Source organism: Dreissena polymorpha, chromosome 1 (genome assembly GCF_020536995.1).
Source record: "Dreissena polymorpha isolate Duluth1 chromosome 1, UMN_Dpol_1.0, whole genome shotgun sequence".
Taxonomy (NCBI): domain Eukaryota; kingdom Metazoa; phylum Mollusca; class Bivalvia; order Myida; family Dreissenidae; genus Dreissena; species Dreissena polymorpha.
Genome location: NC_068355.1, coordinates 47,140,314 through 47,167,101, shown reverse-complemented (window position 1 = coordinate 47,167,101; position 26,788 = coordinate 47,140,314). Strand labels below are relative to the sequence as shown.

General features: G+C 33.3%; 1 protein-coding gene across 4 annotated transcripts; it reads left to right on the top strand.

Moving 5' to 3' along the window:
* The first annotated feature begins 1,279 nt into the window (after positions 1–1,279).
* LOC127878925 (uncharacterized) lies at positions 1,280–26,495 on the top strand. Of its 4 annotated transcripts, XM_052425504.1 has the most exons (10): positions 1,280–1,382; positions 1,632–1,847; positions 8,002–8,108; positions 8,232–8,322; positions 23,075–23,182; positions 23,346–23,456; positions 23,563–23,595; positions 23,729–23,851; positions 24,130–24,213; positions 25,321–26,495. In XM_052425504.1, the coding sequence occupies exons 2-10, from the start codon at positions 1,677–1,679 to the stop codon at positions 25,378–25,380; spliced, it is 888 nt and encodes a 295-aa protein (XP_052281464.1). In that variant the 5' UTR covers positions 1,280–1,382; positions 1,632–1,676; the 3' UTR covers positions 25,381–26,495. The 4 variants fall into 4 exon arrangements, with proteins under 4 accessions (XP_052281464.1, XP_052281473.1, XP_052281460.1 ...); XM_052425500.1 differs by lacking the exon at positions 1,280–1,382 and having other exon boundaries at positions 1,514–1,847; XM_052425513.1 differs by lacking the exons at positions 1,280–1,382; positions 8,002–8,108; positions 8,232–8,322 and adding an exon at positions 22,754–22,860 and having other exon boundaries at positions 1,481–1,847; positions 22,984–23,182.
* Positions 26,496–26,788: the final 293 nt, after the last annotated feature.

Here is a 26,788-nt window from a genome sequence, read left to right as displayed (position 1 = left end):
AATTATAAATGAGTTTAATCCGTATCAACTCGCTTTTCAACTATGTTTCTGTTTCTTGATTTCTTTTCATTCGCATTGTTAAGTCGTAAAAATAAACACCATAATAAACACCATAGAAACGTCATTATTACCATCATGTTTCTTGATATTATTTAGTATGAGTATATCACGCTGTACTTTTTGGTTTGTTCTTTAAGTTAATGTAATTCAGCGGTTTGTGTATAATATAAGAAAGTTGCATTATTAGAAATTATACTTACGCTTGTCCGTATTTAAGCATTTTCCAACCTACCCATCTCTTATCTAGCTATTTCCAATTAGAAAATTTGTTGTCATTAATAATAATTATAAAAAAAATGTTAATCAATTATTATTTTGTGTAATTTAAAGTGATATTATGGGCATTTTGCACTGTTGAATTGAGCTGAAAAGAATTAACAGGTCAAAAGAGTTGGTTAAAATGTGGTTCCTGATCAATTATCTGCAACTCATCTTGCTACCAGTTGTTTATTAAAATATATTTTATATTCGATATTCTTACGTGACCCACCCAGTCTTGTAAGCAGAAATGATCCGTAAAACAAAAGTGTGTCTTTGTGTCGTATGAACGAATCTGCACCAAAACTAAATTTAGGTTCAAATCGTACATGCATGATCAGTTGTCAAACGAAAGTACGGTTGATATTCAAATGCATTAAATTTCTCTTTCCGGTAAATTGTTTTAGTATGTTGATGCGTCATTATTAAATATAAGTGTATATGAAGTGAAAACACCAAAAATAAACAACGGTTGCGATAGCCACCTATAAACTGTTAGATGTCCATAATATCACTTTAAACAATAATAATTATTTAAAAAAATAAAACAAAATGTCAATCAATTATTATTTTGTGTAATTTAAACAAGTTGTACATTTTTTGTAAGTGTGTTCTTGTACTGTTTTTATATTAATAGAATAGCTTGAAAAAATATATTTCTTAAGATTTAAGTATTTTAAGTAGATCTATTACAATAATAAACTTTCATGAGTAATATCATGTCAATTAACATTCCAATTCTTATTTATAAAATACTCTAACATTCATTCCAATTCTTATTTATAAAATACTCTAACACTTGCACATATTAATGATAATTGTCAACAGAATGTGGTATAATCAACAGTATGTGGTATAGATCTTATCAATCAATAAATCAATGATACTGCAATCTATTTTGCCCGCAGAACGGCCGCATTTAGCGCCGCAGATATGGCCGCAGTGGCCGCAGATTAGTGATGTCCACAGCTATGTTCTTGGTTAAATTATACTAAATTAGCGTCGTCTTATACTTTATACCAAACGCTGTTTGTTTATTTAAGAAATATATATACATTTACTAGGTGGGTATAAATTTGGACAAAACATAAACAATAAGTATTTTGTTTAGGACTCATAATGAATATTGAAAACGCTATAGTAATTTTCAAGTGCGTGATTAACTATAGTATTTTTTAAATGCGTGATTAATATATACAAGGAAGGAAATTAACAATTGCAATGCTGTGTTTTCCTTTTGAGTTCTTTCGTTTTGAACGTATTGAAGATCCATAAAAGCTAATTAATAGATCTCTGTTTTTAAATCATTCCAGATTATTATCGGATCAGTTGTTTCATTTTACGAACATACACTTACAATGGGAAACAGTTCTGGAACGAACGCTCTGAAAGATAGAGATATTATTGATGCCATTGTCGACGAGAAGAACAAATGGCACGAGACTTTATCCGGTGCTAAGCATCCGGACATGAAACTTATCAACGATATGTTATTCAACACACATATAAGGCTACAACGTTATGTACAGGTACATTTACATTTAAGTTTCCATCTAATTCTTATCAACCAATTATTAAACCGATACGTAAATGGGTTAGACGAAGTGGTGGGTGAATGGTTCGTGTATGGCTGGGTCGAGAAATTGGGATTTGTGTCATGCTTTATATTTAACCGTGACCACTTAGTATGTTCTTAGCGACATGATTTATGATGTTTATCGTTAACCTGATTAAAGCACCTCATCAGAAAAGAAATAAAATGAAAATGAGAAAATAAGTGTTTTGATGATTTTAAAAACAAAGAAGTTGCGTAATCCATAGATTTGAAAATTTTACTTTGTTATGCCCCAAAAGAGAGGTACATGTACTTAGTGTCTGCACTGTCCGTCTGTCCTTAAGTTAATTTGGTTCCGCTTTTTTACCCATCGGTTAATTGCTAATCATTAAAAGCATAAAATGGAGGGCAAGTTCAATAACCATCCAAATGTCACCGGGCACTTAAGTTTTGGCCCTTCAATTTGTCAAACATGGCTTTTTAATCATTCGCGCAAGAAATTAGCTCTGCTCTCCTTTTTTCAATCAGTTTATATCGAATGGTCACCAGACGTTCTGATATTGTGTATAGCAAAAATGGAGGCCAAGTTCGATAACGCACCAACTTCCGTAAATCACGTTGGAGTTGTGGCCCTACAATTCCTGAAAACATGGATCTTTGATGATGTCTGCTCTCTAACACAACCAGTGTAATCTTTTAAGACTTAAAAAGGTTTAAGCCGTTAAGGTAACGGCTCTTTTGATTACACTTCCCCGCCGTATAACCTCCTTTGATGCAACCCTTCCCGGAAAAATTATCATTCGTTGTTACACTTCTTGCAATCATTAAGGTAAGTGAATTCGGAATTTGCTTTCTCTGTATTTCAAAGCAATATGTCAACAGTTTGCAAGTTGATATAAAGTGATTTTTTTTTAAAAGAAATTTAAGATAATGATTACATAGATATTATCAAATTATTCAGGTTTTGCGTAATGCATAATTCCAGTAGCTAAGTAATCATGCTGATCTGTGAGCTATATTAATAGCCGATCTTTGTGTTTACATTCAAACTCCAGCAATTGTCAATCAAGCCTCGTCTCATCGAGACAGTTATTCAGTCTAAGTCTCGACAGAACACCTGATGAGTAAAAACATGCCACATTTTATTTGGGACGTTATGTTGAAGTAAATGTACTTGTTTGGTTGACATGTAACTTGAAATGTTTCTAAAATTTTGATTTGTCTGCATAGTTTTATATAAAAAAAATCAACAATATCCCCATCGCCCCCAAATAATCAACACTGAGTGTAAATTTAAAATTATTAAATTGAATATTTATTAAATAGCACGTGTTAAAAGGCCTGACAACTTTCGCATTTAACCCACTATCATGAAATGCGTGTTCAATTAATACGAAATAAATATTTTATAGTAAATTATGATAAAAATATATATAAAGTACAATTTTATATTCTATGCACAATAACCCGCACATTGCACACGAATGGCATAATGAATTGCCATTTGCACCCTTATACTAGTATATTAAAATGTTCAGACTTAGAAACGTATTTGTGATTGACTCCCAGGCAGGGACTAATAGATGCTATCTGTGCGAACAACTTACTAGTTGGCATATATCATGCAAACTCTAATTATAAATGTCATCAAGTAAACTGTGTTATATCATATTTTCATCTTAAAGCCTTTTGGGAATCGAAATCATCGATTACAAAGAAGATCATGTCACTTTTTAAATTGCTCTATATTAGATTTGGATGTCCTGTTGTTGAATTGATTGCCACATTTAGTTTATAATACTGATATTTGTCATACCATGCATTATTATTATGACTGTACGTCTGAACGGAACACGTTTATGTTCAAATTCATTCAACAGAGAAGGTTTATGGTTCATGGTTTCTAGGTGTGATATGTAAAAGCCGCATTTTACACGAATTGACATATAATAATTTAAAAATGATAACATTCACTTCATAAATGTTTTCATGAATCTAACAATACAATACAAAACAGTAGTATTTCCAATAATTTGTGAAAAATCCGCTTTTAGGTGAACTTGTAATAAATGCATCGTATATTTCCTGTGAAAAAATGTTATGATCTGTAGTGTCAAACCCGGCTCGAGGCCGATTACTTAGATTATATTGACTACCAAATCACCAATCTCCACGCAGAGTTGTCGTTCCTTGCTCTCACATACAACTCTGCGAAAGGCTCAGCACGCCATTTTGTCTATAAAATAACTAAAACCGAACAAACGCATTCAATGTATATTTGATTGGATATTTAAGATCGCATGCATTAAATAAAGAAATATGACTTTTAAATGTACGATTAATCGTGCAAATACTTGCGAGTTTTAATGCAACTCTTTGGAACTATTTTATTGCCCATTTACACAGATGGAATCATTCCACGCACTTTACATATGTAAATAATTGAACATAATGTTTATTGAGTGACGTTAGGAATTGCTTCGACGTGTGTATGTATGTTGGTTTCTTAACAACAAAAAAAACATATCAATTTTATAATAATGAATTAAGACCGATGTAAGATATCATGGTATGAGATGGTTATCTTTAATGCAGTGAATGCAATGTAACCGTCGTGCAAGAGATTGTTTAGTATACTATAACCTCAATGATGAACGCTTGGTATGATCATGACATGAATGAGACGCTTTCATAACAATAGTCCGTTCTGAGCCCAACACAGAGGTGAATGTAATGTAACCGTCGTGCAAGAAATTGCCAAATCACAATGAGACACAATTGAAGGTTTCCACATTTTAATAAGCGCCATCTATATATGTTCATATTAGGGGATGCAACTCTAACAATAATCCTTATAATAGTATAACAGAGTTACTTCCCTTAGACCATTACGCATAACATGATACGAAACTACATGGTCAAAATATAAAAAGAACTTTTAACAAATAGTATGCGGTTATGTCCATGACATTTTTATTTAAATTCATTTAACATGCAAACATTTTGCAAACGTAAATACTCGTCACTTAATTAATTACTCCAGCAAGTATAACACCAAAGACCTATAGGTAACATCTTTGATAACACTAATTGATGTTTTATCTTTATCAACTATCCCATTTGTGCATTTGAGCTGTAAAATTGTGCAAACAAATATACTTTTGGCTTTTTGAATGGTATCGTTTAAAGACAGACAAATGTGGTGCAACAAATCACTGTACATTCATACATGTACTTACCATATAACAGATATCCCTAACAAAAGTATCCAACCATGTGGATTTGGGCGCATAAAGTACAATGATATATGAGGGCTGATTCTCTTAAAAATTATTTTTCGTGACACTAACTATTTCTACATTTTTAGCGAGGCTGTTTTCGGAGAAAACCCGAGCTATTGTCATAGCCAGCTCGTCGTCCGCCGTCCGCAGTAGGCGTCGTGCTAAAACCTTAGCATTGGCCATAACTTTTTAAATATTGAAGATAGCACCTTGATATTTGGCATGCATGTGTATCTCATGGAGCTGCACATTTTGAGTGGTAAAATTTCAAGGTGAACATCATCCTTCAAAGTCTAGGGTCGAAAAAACAAAGTTAAAGGAAGTAATAAGCTTTAAATGGACATAGTTATCTGACCTGCCCACGTATATATTTTTGTTAAATAAATCAAAGCGGCGCAGTAGGCGGCATTGTGTTTCTGACAAACACATTGTGGTTAAAGGTCAAGGTCATCCTTTACGGTCTATGGTAAAAAATACAGATTTAAGGGAAGTAATAAGCTTTAAAAAGGGAGAAAATTATTAAATATTGAACATAGCCACTTTATATATTTGGCATGCATGTGTATCTCATGGAGCTGCACATTGTGAGTGGTGAATCTACAGTCACGGTAGTGGCTTTTAATTATTTGCTACTAAAATAGAGATTTGTTACAAACAATTATTTTCAAGGGAAGTAATTTATATAATTATAAATCTCATATTATATATTTCCTTACCAAGAATTGAAGTTCTTTTCACAGTTACTGTACAGATTTATTATTTTGATTATTTATAACCCAAATGATTGATTTGTCAAAGTTTTTTTAAATGATATAATTATAATTTCTTTGATATTCATTACATACCTGTAGACTCTAGTCCATAGATAAATGATCAACTCTGACTATGATCTCTTTTATACCACAGGCCTTGGTTGTCAATGATGTCTGATATGTTCATAATTGACTGTGAGACCCTCCCCCCCCCCACCCCCGGTTGGATTGTACAAAATTCAAGGGATATAATACCTTTAAAGGGAAATGATTTCTATACCTGCCAAATGATGCATAGAAATGTTATTTCAATGCGGCGCAGTAGGGGGCATTGTGTTTCTGACAAACACATCTCTTGTTGGGTCACTAGGTCAAAGGTCAAGGTCACTGTGACCTCTAAAAAAAAATCTGACAAGCTTTCGCAGCCGAGCGTGGCACCCGTTATGCGGTGCTCTTGTTTTATATGCAACAACACTGACAGTTGAATTATCATTTTACTTCTCCGTTTTGGAAACCCATGCCAATATCATTTTGTTTTCATATTTAATATACCTTGCAAGTATTTCAAAGCCATCAGTCTTGTACGTCTTAATTTATTGTTTAAGCGTATTGAAAAAGACGTACTGTTATCTATGCATAGTTTTGAATGAGTATATCTTCGACATAAATTCCTGTACAATTTTATTTTATTTTTTTCACATTCTTATTCGTAAAATATTATTCACATGTATCAGGGCATGTGTTGCTAGTGTATACAATTTTAAATATTCTGTTTTTGTGACTTTTAGGCCCATCGGGTGCAAAACACATTTGTATATATTTATATATGATGTTTTGCTTTGTTGGACATGTCGCTATAAGAAACAAGGTACTTCCTTACTTACTTACTTACACGGCTTGGGAAAGGGAAACCTTTTTTTAGTTTTGCCTCTCATACTACAATTGGATTAGTATAATGAAAATATTTACGAAGAACTCTAAGCACATGTATATTTCACATCTGAGTAATTGTGGTACTGATGCAATCAATAAAACATAGATTGACATATCTGTATGTAGTTAACACATTCACTCCGCAACAATGTCAACAAAACGAAATTGATATAAATTATTCATATGACACAAACTGGTTTTATTTGTTCAGATTATCATGAAAGTGCTTGATAATATTTCCACTTCTCTTTTATGAAAAACAAATATTACATGTTAATATTGCATCTCTCAGAGTAAAATTATATTTTAAATCTTTGCATTAATACATTTAAATTAAGCAGGTTTGTATTGTACTCTTATTATTGGGATGAATACGTTTAAATGAGTCGGGTTGCAACTCGAGGATCAATCTTGTAATTGATCGAGTTCAATGACTCAGACCATAATTACAATAGCCCTGCATGTCATATTGATGTTGGTATGTTGTCCTGACTTGAACTGCTAAGGGCATTAATTGCATTATTAAGCAGCAAATTCTTAATACAGTTGAAATATAGTACAAATAATTATACACATATAGATAATATTACAATGGACTCATTCGAATTACCACTGAGAAAAGTATCTTGGAAGTGAAGAAAAAAAAAGTAAAATCATAATGCGGTAAAGCCCGTCATGTTAAATGTTCATGAAGTATATAATATAAAATACACATTATGACTAACATGCAAGCTAGTACCAGTCTTAACTTGCAGTACAAACAATATAATAAAACTTAAATAAATGGCTGAAAATATACACAACAAAAACATTCCATGAGGCATGCAAAACAATACTAACATGGTAATTTTTTGAAATCGGATAGTCCTGATATGCGTATTCGCATCGACAATTTACACATTGCTTGCTGTGTCGATATCTTTAATAAACTACAATAGAAATCCGCAAATGATTAATATCAAATCAAATGTTAAAACAATGCATATGTTTATGACTGCGCCGTTTTCAAGTCTCTCCGCCCCAACAACAAAAACCCAACACTTTGCCAGTCACTCAACTGATTACGCTATATATCGTTTTATTCGATTATTTTTCTAATTATTTAATTAAGTTTCCGTGCGTTCAAGAATTCTATGATGCGTATAATACTTTTACGTTACAGATTCATTCAACATCCGTTGAAATACAAACTGACCCGGATAAGCATACGATTGAATTAAAAGAGAACTTTGTCAAGTTACAAACCGAGAAGGACGAATTAACACTGAGGTAAATTGTATATTTATATTCCACTTAGTGCATAACTTACAAGTGCATCCATTACATTCAACCATACTCTAAACTGTTCGTGTAAACTTTTAATATAATGTATTATTAATATAACGACCGTAGGCTAAGCAAAGTTGTTGGCGAGAAGCTGATGAAAGACAACCCTAACATAACTGATCTAAGTGACAAGAATAGACCAACAAAACTAGGAGAGGTTTACACAGAGTTATACGACAACGAATGGACGGATGCATATGAAGCGCTTAAGAAATCCGGATACAACGACACAGAGGCTATAGCAACTCTGTTCGAGACATTAAAGGTACACATTCGTACTCAAAATATAATATATTCATTCATAACCAATATGCAAGGAAAACTTTACATTTATGATGACCACGATTTGATAAATGGATAGTTCAAATTATTCCAATGTCCTTATAACTAAAAACAATATTTTCTGTTGATGGTTTATTGCAGTGTTGTTTCGAGTTCTGTCAGTCAAAGGCCGAACAGCTCGTGGAGTCCACTGTGAAAGCAGCTGCAAACGTCCTTTTTCAAGAAGTCCACGAGCAAATGAAAGACCAGGAGGTATCAAAGTACTTTGAAAAACTGTTTTCCTCTTACGGCGGATGTTACATTTTTGTTTCTTTTAGTATATGTTTTATATTAGTTATGTTAGAATAAAAATTAATTGTTTATACCTAAATATTTTCAGAAATTGCTTCAGGCGTTGCCTAAGGTATGTTATTGTATTATAATTACAATTAATATTCACGCAAATGAACATACAATAATGAATTTAACTTTCTTGTTTGTTAAAGCTCAGATGTTGGGTTTTATATCATATATTTCTTGGTATAGTTAGGTTGTGATGATTCTTTCTATACTTTCTTACGAAGAATAATCGTTCCGATGTTGGCGTGTTCAATTTGTTTTTCTCCAAAACGTTGGGCCTTCAGTGCAGATGAATATCAAAAAATTCAGGAGATACAAAGCACACACTTGACGGGTTAGGCACCGTAAGTATGTCGACTATTACATGCATAACTAGATCCCGTGCATCGGGTATACATATTTCCCTATGCTAGATTTTTTTGGATGTGGCTTTCTTTTAATTTTTTGTTAATTTAACTTGCTCGTCTGTTATATTTGCGTTTTATAATGAAAACAGTTGAATCAGGACAATACACGTTTCAATGGGCAATCTGGTTCGTTTAGTTTCTGATTTTTGAAAGCTCTGCATATAATTATCTAATACGATCATTTATAAATATTCCTAAAATAAAATCACTATACAATATATTTATACTCATAAAACAGATATATCAGCCGCATCCTTTTGATGAAGAACTGAAAAGAATCCGCAAACAGATGTCGGTAGTCCTCATTCCAGTGGTACAGCACGTAAGCTATGAGCGGCTATAATTATATCAATTATTGAACATAACGTTTGCTATGATCAGCAATACTTATAATAATTGTGGTTCAGAATGTAAGTTATGAGCAGCTAATAAGTATATCAATTGCTCATAAATCGCTTTTAAGTCATACGTGGCGAAAACAAAAACACACGCAAACATGACTTTGTTATTACATTGTGTAATCTACGTCATTTTGATGTGCAGATGGAAGTTCGGCATCTAGTCATTCATGTTTTTATTTGCTTTACATGGTTTTAACATGCAGCCAAGGCGTTGAGTAAGATTTAATTAATGATAAGTACAGTTTTAACACTGGATTTCTTTATTTCTTTGAAATAATCGTCATATAAGGTTTCCGTTTCCTTAATTCAGGCATTTGTGAAGACTTATTGGGACAATAAGTGTATTCCGGCTATGAAGCCCTTCATCAAGAAATGTCTGTTCCTCTGCTGGATGATGGTAGTACAGGGACCTCCAATGTGCTTTGACTGGAGCACCAAACATGGGTCGCAGTTTGACACGAATCTGTATCGGCACTACACGTCATCGGGAACGGTGGTAGAGTTTGTTGTGTGGCCCGCAATGTGCTTACACATAGAGGGGCCTTTAATTGCTAAAGGCGTTGCACAACCTGTTGGAAAGACCGCGTAGTTTCAGGACTTGTACCACACCATCAAATGCACTATAAATCGTACATTTATCTTTTTCTTATTTGTTTATAAATCGAGTTCTAGCGATGATGGTGAATTTTCTATAAGATTTGTTTAATCTTGAATTACTTGTAATTGTTTATGTAAACCCTAATTTCTTATCAGCAATCTGGAAATTTTACCCCATGATCTCGACCAAATTGTAGTTCCAGTTACAATGCTCAGCCTCTGGCTTCTCAAAACAAAAACACATAGGTTTGAATATCCGCTACCTACAAATGTACTAACCAGACACGTGTCTTTTTTGTTCGGCGTACCTATTTAACATGGATTTTGGAATATTTATGAACATTTCTACTGAAGGTATATTGTGCTCAGAGGGCTTATTGTGTACACAGAAAAAACACTTTTTATTCAGGCTCAAAACCCCGACATTCTTCTCACCCCAATTTAAAAGTAACTCCATAATTGTTTTATATGAGCGTCATGTCTTCCTATTACTTTTGCAATTGATAGTTAACGTTTATGCTGACAATGATGTGTCTTTTAAAAAGTAAATAAATCATAAAACCAATAATTGAATTAATTTGATTATTGATAATTACAAATAATTATAAATTTACGGTTTATGCTAGTTTATAGATGAATTGTGGAATTTATAATTGAACAATTGTAATATCTTATTCAATTGATGTTAGTCAATCTGTAATGGTAAATACGTTTCTCTTTTTTAAAGATGCTAACAAGTGCTGAAATACCTTGATAATATCGTATTTACCTTCATACATATTTGACTTTTTTTGACACGAATATTATTTAACATTCTAGATCTACAAACGCATGAATCCATACGAGAATCTATCTGATTACTTCTTTCAAGGTACAGATTTTACTGATGAACGAATTATTCTGAACTAAATTATGGGTCATAGTGTTCGATTCATAAACTTTTTGAGAGGTGTTGTTAATAGCTGTTGCCTATGAAGGCCAAAAAATGATATCAGTATTTAATACAACGCCAGAGAAATGTCTGGTTTAAAGTTTTGCTTATTAGGTTTAGGGCCATTGTATACTACGGCGTTTATAATCGCTTTTAACTAATATGCTTTTTTTGCTTATTTAATATGCATAATACGAAATAATGGAGAGATTCATGAACACCTAATTTGCGTCAAATTTAACATGTAATGTTTACATGACGTTTAACTTTATTTAACTTGATTTTGTTTTGTATTGCGTTCACTTTTGTATTGTTCTAAGCTTTAGTATTAATATTATGATTGCATATTATACATGTATACAGTAAACTGATACTTTTGCTTAAATGTATTTGTTACATTATTGTTGATTTTATATTAAATTCATTTGCATTCGCACATACGGTGTGTTGCCTATTCCTGTCCATATATGGTCGTGAAATGTTCAGTTATGTAACGCACTTTTTGAACGCGATCTCGTTATTATTTGTGTGCGTTTGAAGCGTTGTTCTATTGCACACTGTTCAAATGTTATAATACAAGAATGCGCCTAATCTTGGTTAGTTGATCACGTAATATTTAAATGTACAATAAGTTAACATGTAAACAATAGTAATCATAGTCGAATTCGATAAACGATTACATTTGCCATTATTTTATTGTGTTCTGCTAAATATAAATAACAATTCAATTGAAACATGCGGTAGGCGTTTTTTAATTTCAAGATAACGTTTGTTTGAATTCTCAAGTTATCCTGTTACACATAAGCGTTATCGCCTAACTTAACTGTATCTATTCAAGCAATTAGTTTGCATACCCGTAGCCAGTGGGGAGGGGTGCGTTGGGTGCGTTTGCACCCAACTTTTTTTAAGATTAAAAATATATTTGTACTATAAGATGCACCCAACTTTGTTCGATGCAAAAACGATTATTTGTCTTTCCCGGAATCCAGTGAGTCTTCGTATGCAAGCGTTACAATAGTGTTGAATTCAATATGCTACCGACAGGAAAGAGAGTACATTTTAGATTATTATTAACGGAATGTTATGTCAGCTTCCAAAATGACGGAAATTAAAAGACACCCGTCGATTATGCCGAAGACTAATGAGTCACTGGTTAATAATTTTGCATGATACCACGATTTATTACAATTACACATTTTGCACAACATTTTTCGATAGACTGCGTTGTCTTTTTGTTATATTCCCGTACAACCATTTTCGGATCACCTTAAGGGTTTTCAGACAAAAAATATCAGGTATGCTCAAGACAGGATAATTTTTTGTTGTTGTATGACAAGAAAACATATCATTTCTACACATCAATGTAGCTTTTTTGTAGTTTACCAACACCTAATTGCATCTCTTCTGCTCCACATACAGAACTGCCCACAATGTTTTAATTATGTCAAACTTGACACTAGGAAATATTTTGTTATAATGAATTTAAAACGTTATAACATAAGGACTAGTAGTTTGTGGTTACAGGGTCTTTATGAAACCTTAATTGTTATATTCTGAAAGTTTAGAAAAAGATAACTAATTTGTTAACAATAGTTTAAAAAAAACAAGTAACCAGTTATAACCTTTTGATTTCTGTTTAGTATTTATGCAGATAAGAGAAGACCCAGTTTTGTTAATCAGTGTTTGTTGTACAATACGCTATTAGCACGTTTAGAGCTATGCTAGGCATCGGGTTCTATCCATAGTAGCAGACAAACGGTTGTATTAAAAAAATACAAATGTTTCCTTTTAATTTGCTGGATTCAGGAATGGTAGAATTTCGGAATGGTAAAATACACCAATTTTATCAAGATTCCAATAAATAATTATATTTATACCGTTCTTATTGTTGATTTTCTATTCTATCAATGTGTTGTTGCATATGTAAACAAAGTGTGTGCGCGTATACTAGCTTCGGGTATAAAATAATGTGTGTGCGTGACTGATCGAAAAAGGTGGTTATTGAAAAACGGCAGTGGGAAATACATGTATGTTATATCATATTCATGTCGATCAGTCACTGAGTATAGTAAATGAAAGTGAATTTTCATATAAAAATGCTCTTTAACTTCAGTTCTGAATACAGATAAAAAGCCACCAGAATGCAGGATTTTACTTTTCATTTTCAATATTTTCTAGGGGGATGACCTCCACCCCCCCCCCCCGATTACAGGAGGGGGACACCCCCTCCCCCCCCCCCCTACTGATTCGCCACTTCATTGCTCAACAACAATCGTTGATGGGAAAATTTGCACCTCCCTTTTCAAATCTCTGGCTACGGGCCTGTAAGGGTTCAAAACACCACTGCCCGTTATGTCCGTTTAAAACAAAACTTTTCCTTTACTAATTTGTTGTCTTAAAAATATAAATTGACCTATGTTTATGACTTCAATTGCCATCAATTACGACTTTGGTATGTTCAAATTGAATGAGTTACCCTGTAGTTGAAATGGTCATATTTTTTATGTTTCATACAATACACTTTTTTATTTTAGGCAAGTTTTGTATTTTATATTTATAATTACGATTTACATTTACTTTATGATAGGAAGTGCGATAATAAAAGAGAAAAAAGTTGAAACACACAAATAAATGTATATATTTGGATCCAAAAGTAGAGACTCAGTCAAAGCTGTTTTGGGCGCCACAATCACATTGATATACCAAAACGTGAAGAAATGTAATAAAAATTGCTCCATTGTTGACGATAAGCAAAACACGGCAAGAGACCAATATGGATAAACGTCCAGACATAAGTTTCATAATGAAAAGAAAAAAATGATTGGGGAAGGCTTCCTAACTACAACTAGTGCAAGCAGAGAACGAAGAATTGAAACGCAGGTTGATTTATCAATGGGTATCTATGAGAAATGCAGATAGAACAGACAATATTTTTTATGAATAAACCCATAGTTGTTCACGGGCGCAATAATTTTATGTTGTGTCTATACTATATGTAAATCATAGGAAGATCTCAAGCATGGATTTTAAACCTTACTATTAACTCGGCGTGTCTGTCTGAGAGTTATTTTCACCTAACTTGCATGTAGATTTAGACCCCTACAAGACTGATTGATAACTTCTTATTTCCCAATAGCAGTTTACTCTACCACATGTTATTTTAAAGCACAATGACGTGTTAAGTAACGTATGTAAAATACTATTTTTAGAATTTTAGAGTAAACTTGAATTTTTGGAAATTTCCACCCAAGATTTAAAATATCATCTATTCAACTTTGAACTTCACAATTTCCCAAATATGATGTTATACAGCTAAATTAATTACTTTTCTGTGTCTCCTTAAATTAACCGCTGGCGTGTCCTCTGCTGCTCTAATAGATCCGAGATTATCGAATACGTGTTTATTTCAATATGAAAATAAATTGACAAAATGCATCACGTACATTTTTGGATTTGAGTAAATAAACGTTTATGCAATTTAAATACTTAACATACGATCGTGAAATAATGATTTATTTCGTTTAGTGCAAAATGCGAAAATATAAGCCATACGACCAGGTCTTGGTGTTATGATTTTAATAAGGCGATGGCAGCAGTTTAGTACCACCTACAACATAACTGGTATCTTATGATTCACATTTTCCCAATCGTTATGCCTAAAAAATAAGTTGTTTGTGTTTCTTGGAAAAGGTGATGGCTAGGTCGACCAAACTTCTGTTGACAAACATTTTCATATGTTCAAGTTATTTCCCGCTTGAGAAAGGATGGTCAATTACAAGAATCGTTCAAACATTGAAATACGTAAAAGCATATTAATAAATTACGACTAATTGTAGCGAAAATTATAAACCAATATGAAATACCAAAGCAACGTATATGGTCGCCATCAAATATAAGGTTAGTTTAAAGAAGGGAAAACTAACAGCTTTTTATGCCTAACAAATTTCATTATCTATAATACCGAGGTATATCGTGTAATCACTGCACAATGAATATTAACAAATGTGATGTCAGCGGTTTGAAAAATCCCATTCGTGTTCCTTATCTTCTTTCGGTTTTAAATAAAAATCTTTCATTTTGTAAATATACTTAGTGTATTACTGAAGTACTTCCCGAATACACAAATTAAACTGTAACTTCTCAATCTTTTCCCACTAATCAAAATATCCATTTTGTCGAGATGCTACCTCCACACGATTTATTGCGAAGAGGGTGATAACGTTCGTTTATTGTTTTATATTCGAAATTCAATTTCTGTTAGAAGAATTAGACACCTGTAATCGGGAAAACAATGTCACCTTTTGCAAATATGGTGTCTAAATCGTCGCAAGCATGCTTGTTTAACGATAACATCATAGAGAACATGAGTTCATTTGATTTATTAAGACAGAACCTACTTATAGGCATGATATTTGGCAATATTTGAAAAGGACGACATCCAATTTTGATATTGAGTTTGAAAACGAATCGTAAGAACATCCAGCAACGAAGAAAGTCAAATATATTTCACATGTACTTTATGTTTTTGCACTTACACTCAATATTTTAATTGTGTTAATTTGCAAAAATAAACTATCGTTTTTTCTAGCAACTTAAGCTTGATATCGTGTGATGTATATGCATCTCATCATACTTAAATATTTTGGTTTTATCCCTTATTAATCGCGTTGAAGCTCAATAACTGAAACATGAACAGCGCGGTTTATTCCTTTTCCTAGTATGCTTATTGCATTTTCGTTTGCAATTCACTTATTTAACAGAATCAATATCGAAGGACTCTGAATTCTGATAATTGTGATATTTTATATAAATGAACACGTTCTATAATATTTTTACAATATTTCAGATAAAAGAAACTTAAGCCAAGCACGTTTGGCCATCTAAGTAGTCAGCACAAAGAAGATGTGCAACTAAGTCGACATTTGAAATAAGAGAAGGACACTTTATTACACTGGTACACGTGCTTGTGATACTACAGATGTTACAAACTTCTGTGTCTCAAGTAGTTTGATGAAATATGTTACTAATAACTCCATAGCCACCTCCATAGCAAATCCGTAAGTGATGATATACATTCTCATGAATTATATTTTTAAGTGTAAATTATTAAACTTTAAATGAAATTAACATTATAAGTGTGTTTAACATGTCATGTTTAACGCAACATGCCTTTGTTTCCTGTCACAACAATATAAATTGTTGGCAATAAACTGGTACTTGACAATCCGAACAGAACCAAACTGTGAGAGATTTACTCAGAAGTTTCAGCAAAGAATGTGTGTATGTCATGCATGCATTGATAAGCGCAGGATTCGAATACACTGATGCTATCAACGCTCTTTTGTCAACAGTCAACTCCAATTCTGTAATACACAAGCAGAACAACTGTTCAATCCCACAGAAATAGCAGTTAACGTTTTCTTTTTTGAATCAATTCTAGATAACAATGTAAATGATATACTGTTTTATACAATTTCTATAGACGTCATCGGTCAAAATCACAGGTCTGAAAAAGATTCTAGACAAAAGTATTAGCCTACTTCCTGCCGTGAACAAAATATTGTTCTTAACAACCGTTTGACACAATACATTGACCTCAACGATATAATTGTCGATGAGCAAAATGGCTTCCGCAAACTAAGATCTTTCACCGTTCTCCTGTTCACATTGTGTTCCATCATTCGCAACAGAAAGGAAGAGGGACAAGCAACGAACACATGCTTCATTGATATGATGAAAGCATTTGATAGGTGGACAGGGATTGTCTGTTGGTCAAACTATTAGCAATAGGAGGGAACGGACGCTTCTATCACATTCTGCGTCATCTTTACAGCTTTTCGAAAGCGAAAGTGAAAATTAACAATAACTTAACAACCGACTACCTCAACATCGAATGCTCAGTCGAGCAGGGAAACATAAGTTCACCGACATTATTTGGAATCTATAAACTAGTAAATGATCTGGCTATTGAATTGAAGGAAATGAACCTTGGTATAATGATAATGGTGAATATGTATTCTACTCTCCGCGGTAGAAATGGTAATTTAAGCGAAAGCGAGCAGAATCTCCAAAATATGCTGGATAAAGTCGATGCATGGTGCTAAAGATGGCGCATGATATTAAATCCTTCAAAAACGAGCGTTATTCATTTCCGAAAACAAAGTCAGCAACTAACAACATTTACCTTTAACATCGGAGAGCACGCTATAAACTTAACAAACAGGTATAATTACAGCGGGTGCATTTTATCAGACACGCTTGACTTCTCCGTCACCGCTAACAGACTAGCGGAATCGGCAGCCTGAGCTCTCGGTGGGATTTTAAATTTAGCAAAAACAATAAATGGACCTAAGTTTACCGTATACAGAAAACTTTATAACAGAAGTGTTATTCCTGTGATGGATTATGGTTCAGGGGGTTCAGGGATACAAAACATACTCGAAATGTGTCACTATACAACATAGGGCGATTCGAGCCTTCCTAGGTGTTCATAAAAACGCGACAAATATTGTCATTAACGGCGACGTACGGTGAAAGACTACTACCACAAGACACCATATAGGGATGCTACGCCTGTGGGACTGCCTTGTTAAGATAAGGGACGATGGGTTAACAAAGAGGGTATTTTATTGGGACTCCGACATTAAACCCATCGTTTACTCACTGAACCTCCAGCACGAATTTGCATCCAGATCGATGGGCAACATCACACTAGATTGTCTACTCTGTTGGGCCACCGAACACTATACTAAAAACGGCATTCACAAATGAACGCAGGGACACCTAAACCAGACGAAACTCGAACATATCGGCACATAAAACATCAGTATGTGTGCGAAAACTACGTGACAATGTGCCTCCCGAATCACCTCAGATCGTTTATTGCACAGATCAGAACTTGAAGCTTGCCACTACGCATTGAAACCAGGAGATTCCGACACCTGAAGGCTGAAGAGAGACTGTGTTTACTGTGCAAATAAAATCTAACCATGGTACCGCTTCTTGTTTGAATGTTCATGTTATACAAACTTTAGACGTATGTTTTATAATTCGATTATACCAAACCTGATTTGGATTGGCTATAATGACAAACTTAAATGTATAATGACGCATAAACGAGGGATATATACATTTGCATTATTTATAAACGAGTGTTACTTAAAACGAGAAGGTATATTGTATGTGACACTATGACTTTATTATGGCCATTATACAAAATTATACATGACATTTATAAATGCTATATCCTATATCAAACCATTGATTAATTTACAATATACTCTTTAACATGCATAATACGGATACACTTATTCATGTCTAATTATTGACTCGTAAACACTTTGCATGGCTGGGTAGTACTGTTTGATTTGAAATTGTATATAATATATTTTATATGTATGTACTATGTGACACTTAAATAAACTATTACTATACTTGGTAGACTCGAATATACACATAACGGCTGCTCAAGTAACACATATGTAAAATATTCTTATTTTTCTTCTCTTGAATCCTCCTTTTCTTTGCTATCAGTAGAAGTAGTAGTAGTAGTAGTAGCTAGTAGTAGTAGTAGTAGTAGTAGTAGTAGTAGTCGTAGTGTAGGAGAAGTAGTAGTAGCTAGTAGACAGTAAGTAGTAAGTAGCTAGTAGTTGTAGTAATAGTAGTAAGTATCTCCGGTAGTAGTAGTGTGGAGGTAGTAGTAGTAGTAGTAGTAGTTAGTTGTAGTAGTAGTAGTAGTAGTAGTAGTGGTAGTAGTAGCAGAAATAGTAGTAGTAGTAGTAGTAGTAGTAGTACGTAGTAGTAGTAGTAGTAGTAGCTGTCGGTAGTCAGAAGTCAGTAGTAGTGTTGTAGTAGTTAGTAGTAGTAGTACGTAGTCAGTAGTAGTAGTAGTAGTGCAGTAGTAGTAGTAGTAGTCGTAGTAGTAGTAGTAGTAGTAGTAGTAGTAGTAGTAGTAGTAGTAGTGTAGTAGTAGTAGTAGTAGTAGTAGTAGTAGTAGTAGTGTAGTAGTAGTAGTAGTAGTAGTAGTAGAAGTAGTAGTAGAAGTAGTAGTAGTAGTAGTAGTAGTAGTAGTAGTGTAGTAGTAGTAGTAGTAGTAGTAGTAGTAGTAGTAGTAGTAGTAGTAGTAGTAGTAGTATTAGTAGTAGTAGTAGTAGTAGTAGTAGTAGTAGTAGTAGTAGTAGTAGTAGTAGTAGTAGTAGTAGTAGTAGTAGTAGTAGTAGTAGTAGTAGTAGTAGTAGTAGTAGTAGTAGTAGTAGTAGTAGTAGTAGTAGTAGTAGTAGTAGTAGTAGTAGTAGTAGTAGTAGTAGTAGTAGTAGTAGTAGTAGTAGTAGTAGTAGTAGTAGTAGTAGTAGTAGTAGTAGTAGTAGTAGTAGTAGTAGTAGTAGTAGTAGTAGTAGTAGTAGTAGTAGTAGTAGTAGTAGTAGTAGTAGTAGTAGTAGTATAGTAGTAGTAGTAGTAGTAGTAGTAGTAGTAGTAGTAGTAGTAGTAGTAGTAGTAGTAGTAGTAGTAGTAGTAGTAGTAGTAGTAGTAGTAGTAGTAGTAGAAGTAGTAGTTGTAGTTGTGAGCGATAGTTCTAACAAGTCTATTCACTCGATCTTTATAACCACGACTCAAAAGTACCTACGACATAACAAACGCAAGCCAAATTAGGCTAGATCGAGTTACGCCACAGTACATGAAGCTTTTCAACAGAATTTCCCCTTATATTTTTCACTGGTTTAATTTTTATCACTTTTAATTTACGCTCCAGACCTTCAAAAACCAACAACAGTAAAGAATTAAAACAAAATGCAATTTGATAATGAAAACTCAGTTGTGCATTTTCATGGTAAAATTGTAATAAACTAGGATCGTTTTATTTTTATCAAAAAAGCTGTTTGTTTATGAGATAAAAAAAGTACACATATATACTGGTATGTAGTTAAACATTTCGACGTTACATACAATTATTGTTGTGTTCAGCTTTTAAAACATGTATTGCAAACACTCTGTTAATTTTCAATTAATTTTCAGTGTGATTCGTTAAAACAAGGAAATTATTAATAAGTGAATCACTCTTGGAAGTTTCCGAGGGTGTATTTCCCAGCTGAGTACTTTCGTTTTAAACATAATGACGATCTTCAAGCTTTAGTTAATATATATCTAGTTTTAAATAACAAATCAGAATAATATCGGACAGGATCAGTTATTTTTATTTTATGAACATACACTTACAATGGGAAACAGTTCTGGAACGAACGTTCGTAAAGATAGTGAAGTTATTGATGCAATTGTTGACGAGAAGAACAAATGGCACGCGACTTTATCAGGCGCTAAACATCCGGACATGGTTCTCATCAATGATATGTTATTCAACACACATCAAAGGCTTAAAGGTTACGTGAAACAGGTACATGTAAGTTTCCATCTTATACGTGTTAACCAAATGGTGTGTATCAAACATGAAACGATACTTGCATGGGTTGGGATAAGTGGTCGGGGCATGGCTCGTTCGTTGGGTTGGGTAAGGGAGTTTCTTGTCAACCGTGACCACTCAGTATGTTCTTAGTGACATGCATTATGATTCGTAAACTATAGGCTCGATCTTGTTCTATATCGATCCCTGATTAAAACGCTGCATCAGAAGAGAAAAAAACTGGAAATGTAAAAGTAAATGTTTCAGTGGTTTTTAAAATATTAAGTTGCGTAATCAGCGGATTCGAACATTTTGAAGTTGCTCTTCGTGGCCCCTAAGGATGGCATATACTTTTACTGTTCATCCATCGGCTCTCTAACTCAACGTGTATAAATCTGGAAATGTTAACAAGCATGAAATCGAGAGCAAATTCAATAACCAGCCTAATCTCACCTGGCACTTTGCTTTTATGGCCTTTGAATTTCTCAAAATATGATTCTTGGATGATTTCCAGCTCCTACCTCAACTATATTTTACCTGATTGCAATTAAATTCACAAAATAGGGCTTTAGAATGATTACCGCTCTCTGTATTCAACCAGTTTTAATAGGAGTGTCACCACATTATGTTCATAATCGTAAACGTGGGGCCCAGTTCGAAAACCATCAAAATTCCATGAATTTGTTTGGAGATATAACCCTTGAATTTCTAAAAATATTGCTCTTTGAAGATTCTTCCCTCTAACACAACCAGTGTTCATGTTTAAACACTTGAACCTAAACGACCTCTGTTAATTTAAACTAACGCCGTATAAATCTCATGTGATACAACCCTTCGGAACGTCACATCTCGGACACATCTTTTTCGTTTTAATATATCATTGCTATCATAATGAACAATTACAAATACATAAAATGGATGTTATGTTTGGATAATTTAGTAATAACAGGGATCAATGTTTGCATTATGTCAAAACAATTTTAAAACGTGCACCACGTTGTTCCAATTGATCCTTATAAAGTGTCACATTAAACAAGTATTCAACGAAACAGAAATGTATCAATTACTCATCCGAATTTTTATCCCTATTTTCAACGTTTTGACTGCGTTGCTATTTGTGAAATAATATCTTTAAAAAAATATATCGCGAATATCTTTAAAAGATCCCATGGCAATCTATTTAACCGCTACGAAATTGAAGTATCAAATGCAGTTTTATCGCACTTCTTTTATATCTTATTACACAAGCTGTCGCGCACTCGGGAGAGCAGGTAACGAATATATCACATCGTACATCTTAGACTACCATTTAGTTAATGAAACTGAAACTAGATGTAATCGGCACTGCGCATATTTAAGAAATTTATCCCTGTTATGTTGTTTTTTTGCGAATCTATACATGAACAAGCGACTTGTAAGCCGTAGCATGCTAATTTACGACGGGTTCTTTCCACAGCGTTTGAAATAGTGTTGCCCTGTAACATCAGTAAAAGATAACATGCAGTTATTAGGCTGACACTGGGGCTGCAGTTAAAAGGTGGTATGCCGCTTGACCTGAACTTCTCAATATTTAAATTTCAGTTTAATGTAGCATGTGCTACAATATTAACAATAGTAATACACAAATAAAACAGCATTATACTGAAATCATCGGAAGTACCACTGAGAAAAGTTTCTTTCAAGTTAATATCAATATAGTTAATTAAGAAGCACTACTAGAGGAAATGTATCATTAACATTTACTATATATTAATTACACGTTCTGACTAGTATGCAAGCCAACACCATGGTTAACTTGCAGTAAACAAATAATGGCTGATAAAACAATTATGAAAACAAAATACATGTTTATTATTGTGAAAAACAATAATAATTTGTTGAAAAACAAAATAATCAGACATACACAACGATAATACTATGTTTATTATTAGAATATATCGGATGGTCCTGGTACATGTATGCTTATGCTTATCCACATGGTTTGGCTTCCTTGCTTTGTCAATTGAACTACGATGAAATTCCTCAACTGCATAATATCCTATCAGATGTTTAAATAAGACATATTTAGATGACTGCGCCGTGGTCTAGCCCACATCCCTACCCACAACCAAAGACAAATTTGGCAGTCACTCATCAGAAATTGAAAGATGTTTATCGTAGATTTCGAACGTTCTTATTGTTCTTATTGTGTAAGAATATTTTAAAAAATTCGTAATACATGTAAGTATTCGTTACAGATTCATTCACCATCCGTTGAAATACAAACTGATCCGGATAAACATACGATGGAACTGGAAGAGCAATTAGAAAAGCTAAAAACCGATAGGGACGCGTTAAAAATAAGGTAAAGTTGTATATTGATAATCCATTAATTGTACACATAACTGATAAGTGCATCCATAACATTCCACATACAATAAACTGTTCATACGTTTGATGTACTGTTTTGTTAATGTAACGACCGCAGGCTAAGCAAAGTTGTGGGCGAGAAGCTGATGAAGGACAACCCTTACATTACTGATCTAAGTGACAAGAATAGACCAACAAAACTAGGAGAGGTGTACACAGAATTATACGACAACGAATGGACGGATGCATATGAAGCGCTAACGGAATCCGGATACAAAGACACAGAGACTATAGCAACTCTGTTCAAAACATTAAAGGTACACGCAAGATGAATATTTAGAATATTATATAATAATTCTTAACCAGTATCCAAGTACAATTTAGCATGTCATGATTGCTTCGACTTGTTGAATGACTAGTCAATATCATTCCACTTCCATAAATAAATAAATTGTCTTATTTGTCAATGGTGCACTGCAGGTATGTTTCGAGTTCTGTCATTCAAAGGCCGATCAGCTCTTGGAGTCGACTGTTAAAGTTGCTGCAAACGTCCTTTTTCAAGAATTCCACGAAGAAATGAAAGACCAGAAGGTAGGTTTAAGTCCGATTGCGGACGTAACATCGTTGTATCTATAATTGTATGTTATAGATGAATGTATGTGTTGGAATACAAATAAATTACTTAACACCTTTTCAGAAATTGCGTCAGACGTTAGCAGTAGTGTCTAAGGTATGTTATTTACTATAATTATATTTGCACACACGAACATGAACTTCAAAGCTTACAATAATGGATTTATTTGATCTTTTTTATTTAGTAGGTGCTAATGACTATGACTATACATATATATACCTTTCATCAGCAGGACAATCGTTCCGATGTTGACGTGTTGAAACAGTTTTTCTTTAAAACGTTGAACCTTCAGCGCAGGTGGAAATCCAAAAATTCAGACGATACAAAGCAGTCACTTGAAGTGTTGAGCACCGTATGTACTTTGAATATTTCGGCAATCACATACATGCCTAGATATTGTATATCGAGAAAAAATATTTCCCTTTTCTAGGTCTGGATATTGTTATATTTTACGTCTTGTTATAACTGTAAGTATGTTATGTTTGCTTTTAATAATGAATACAGTTGAAGCCCATAAAAAAACGATTAAACGATCTGCAATTCAAATGCAGGCACATAATTATTTTTGTCCGAAAAATCATATCCCAACTATTAAAACATTATAGAATACATGCATATTATTCAATACAGATATATCAACCCCAATCTTTTGAAGAAGAAATGAAAAGAATCCGCGAACAGATGTCAGTAATACTCATTCCTGTGGTACAGAATGTAAGCTATGAACAGCTATACATACATTTTTTTCCTTTGTTGTACATAATGTAATCTATGAACAGCTATAAGTACATTTATTTCCTTTGTGGTACATAATGTAAGCTATGGACAGCTATAAGTACATTTATTTCCTTTGTGGTATATATTGTAAGCTATGAACAGATATACGTACATTTATTTCCTTTGTGGTACATAATGTAAACTATTGAGCAGAAAGAAAATTAAACATTATGGTACAGACTGTAAGCTATCAGCAGATATATGTAAATCCATTGTGGCACAAAATGTAAGCTTGGGCAAGTAACCAGTATATCCACTGTAGAACATAATATAAGCTATTGAGCAGTTAGAAGTATAATTATTTTTAGTACAGAATATATGCTATTGATCAGTTTGAAGTGTATTCATTATTGTACATAATTAAAGCTATTGAGCGATAAGCAGTACATTCATGCTGGTTCTGAAAGTAAGCTATGAGCAGCTAAGTTTATCAATTGTTGTACAGAATGTAATTTATGAGCAGCTATATTTATATAAATTGTGGTACAGAATGTATTTTATAAGTATATATTTTGTTGTACAGGTTGTAAGCTATGAGCGGTAAGAACTATGGCCCTATTTAGCAGTAAAAGGTTTATCCATTCTGGTACAGAATGTATGTTATGTACAGCTTTATGTATATCTACTGTGGTACAAAATGTTTGCTTTTGGGCAGTAAATGTTTATTCGTCTTGGTACAGAATGTAAGTTATGCACAACTATTAGTATATCCATTGTGGTACAGAATGTAAGCTATGAACAGCTATACGTATATCAATTGTGGTACAGAATATAAGCTATAAAGAGCTTATTGTACACAAGTTGCTCATAAATCGCTTTAAGTTATACCTGGCGAAACAAAAACACAGGTAAAATAAGACATTGTTCTTATATTTCCATCAAAGTTTAACTTTGTTCGATATCTGGTCATTTGTTTATTATTTGGTTTCCAAGGTTTAAATCTGTAAGCAATACGTTGAGTAAGATTGAATGAGTGATAAGTACAATTTGACACTTCATTTCCGGAAATAATCGCTATAATTCGTGTCCTTTTACTTTATTCAGGCATTTCTGAAGACTTATTGGGACGACAAGTGTTATCCGGTCATGAAACCGTTCATCTAGAAATGCCTGTTCCTTTGCTGGATGATGGTCGTACAGGGGCCGCCCATGTGCTTTGACTGGAGCACCAAAGAAGGGTCGCAGTTTGATGCAAATTTGTATAAACAGTATACAACATCGGGAAAAGTGGTTGAGTTTGTTGTGTGGCCTACACTGTTCTTGCACAACGACGGGCCTGTTATTGCAAAAGGCGTCGCCCAACATATTGTAGGAAAAACTTCTTAATTTCATGATTTGTACAACACTATCAAATGCACAATCGTACATTTATCACGGAGTGCTTTTTTATACAAAGAGTTCCAATGCGTGAGCTTGGATTTCTACTGTAGATTTGTTTCATCTTAGGTGACTTGTACTATTGTATGTACACATTATTCTTTATCAGCAATATGCGAAATAAAACATGTAATCTGGACCATAAACTAATACCCGTGATAATTTAGGTATTTATTATTACACCTTTATAATATCTTAGCCACTTGATTTTTGTCAATCTATAATGACAAATAAATACTATTCTGTAAGTAAAATGTGGTGACAGACGTGTTGTAATATATTTATCTTATTTAATTAACATTAATATACTATTTTCGACACAATTGATGCATATAGTATATTATCAAACTATATCTACACACACATAAATTCATATGAGATGGCATATAATCGCTTTTTTCAAGGTAAAGATTTACTAATAAACAAGTTAATCCCAAATAAATAATGGATCATTGTATTAATTTCATCAAATGTTTGAGAACTCATATTCGTAATGTTATATATAATCGTCAAACATGATATTAATTAGTGTAAATTCCAACACCGTTTGTCTTTTTAAAAAGATATTTTTGCTTAAATTTTACTCGATAAGGCTTAGGTATATCGTGTATTATAATGTTTTACTTTACTGTTGTTTATTTCCTTTAAATTTTTACGATATATAAATAATACGACATAATGGTTGGATTCAACACTTGATTCTCGCTTATATAAATATGCTCTACGTGCATGACGTGTAACCTAACTCGAATTGATTTTGTTTTGTATTGTGTTCAATTCTGAATTGTTCTACGCTTCAGTATTTCTAATGTGCCTTCACTTAATAAACGTATACATTTAAATGATATTGTTGTTATAAAGGGACCGTCAACCACAAACGACGAAAAAAGAAAAGTTCTGTTAATAAGTGAAATAATGTTTGTAAGTATGTGCTTACGAAAGTGTCACGTAAGAGAATGATATGCAAAAAGCGAACAAATTGAAAATGTTTCTGAAGCTGAAGAATCACCAATACGGGTACCTTGACGACATCAAAGTCTTTTAATCTAGTAATCTATTTCTAATTTATTTGTAAGAAGCAACACTCACTTACTTAATTTTGTTCCTCAAAACACAAAATATTCCTACACTTGTT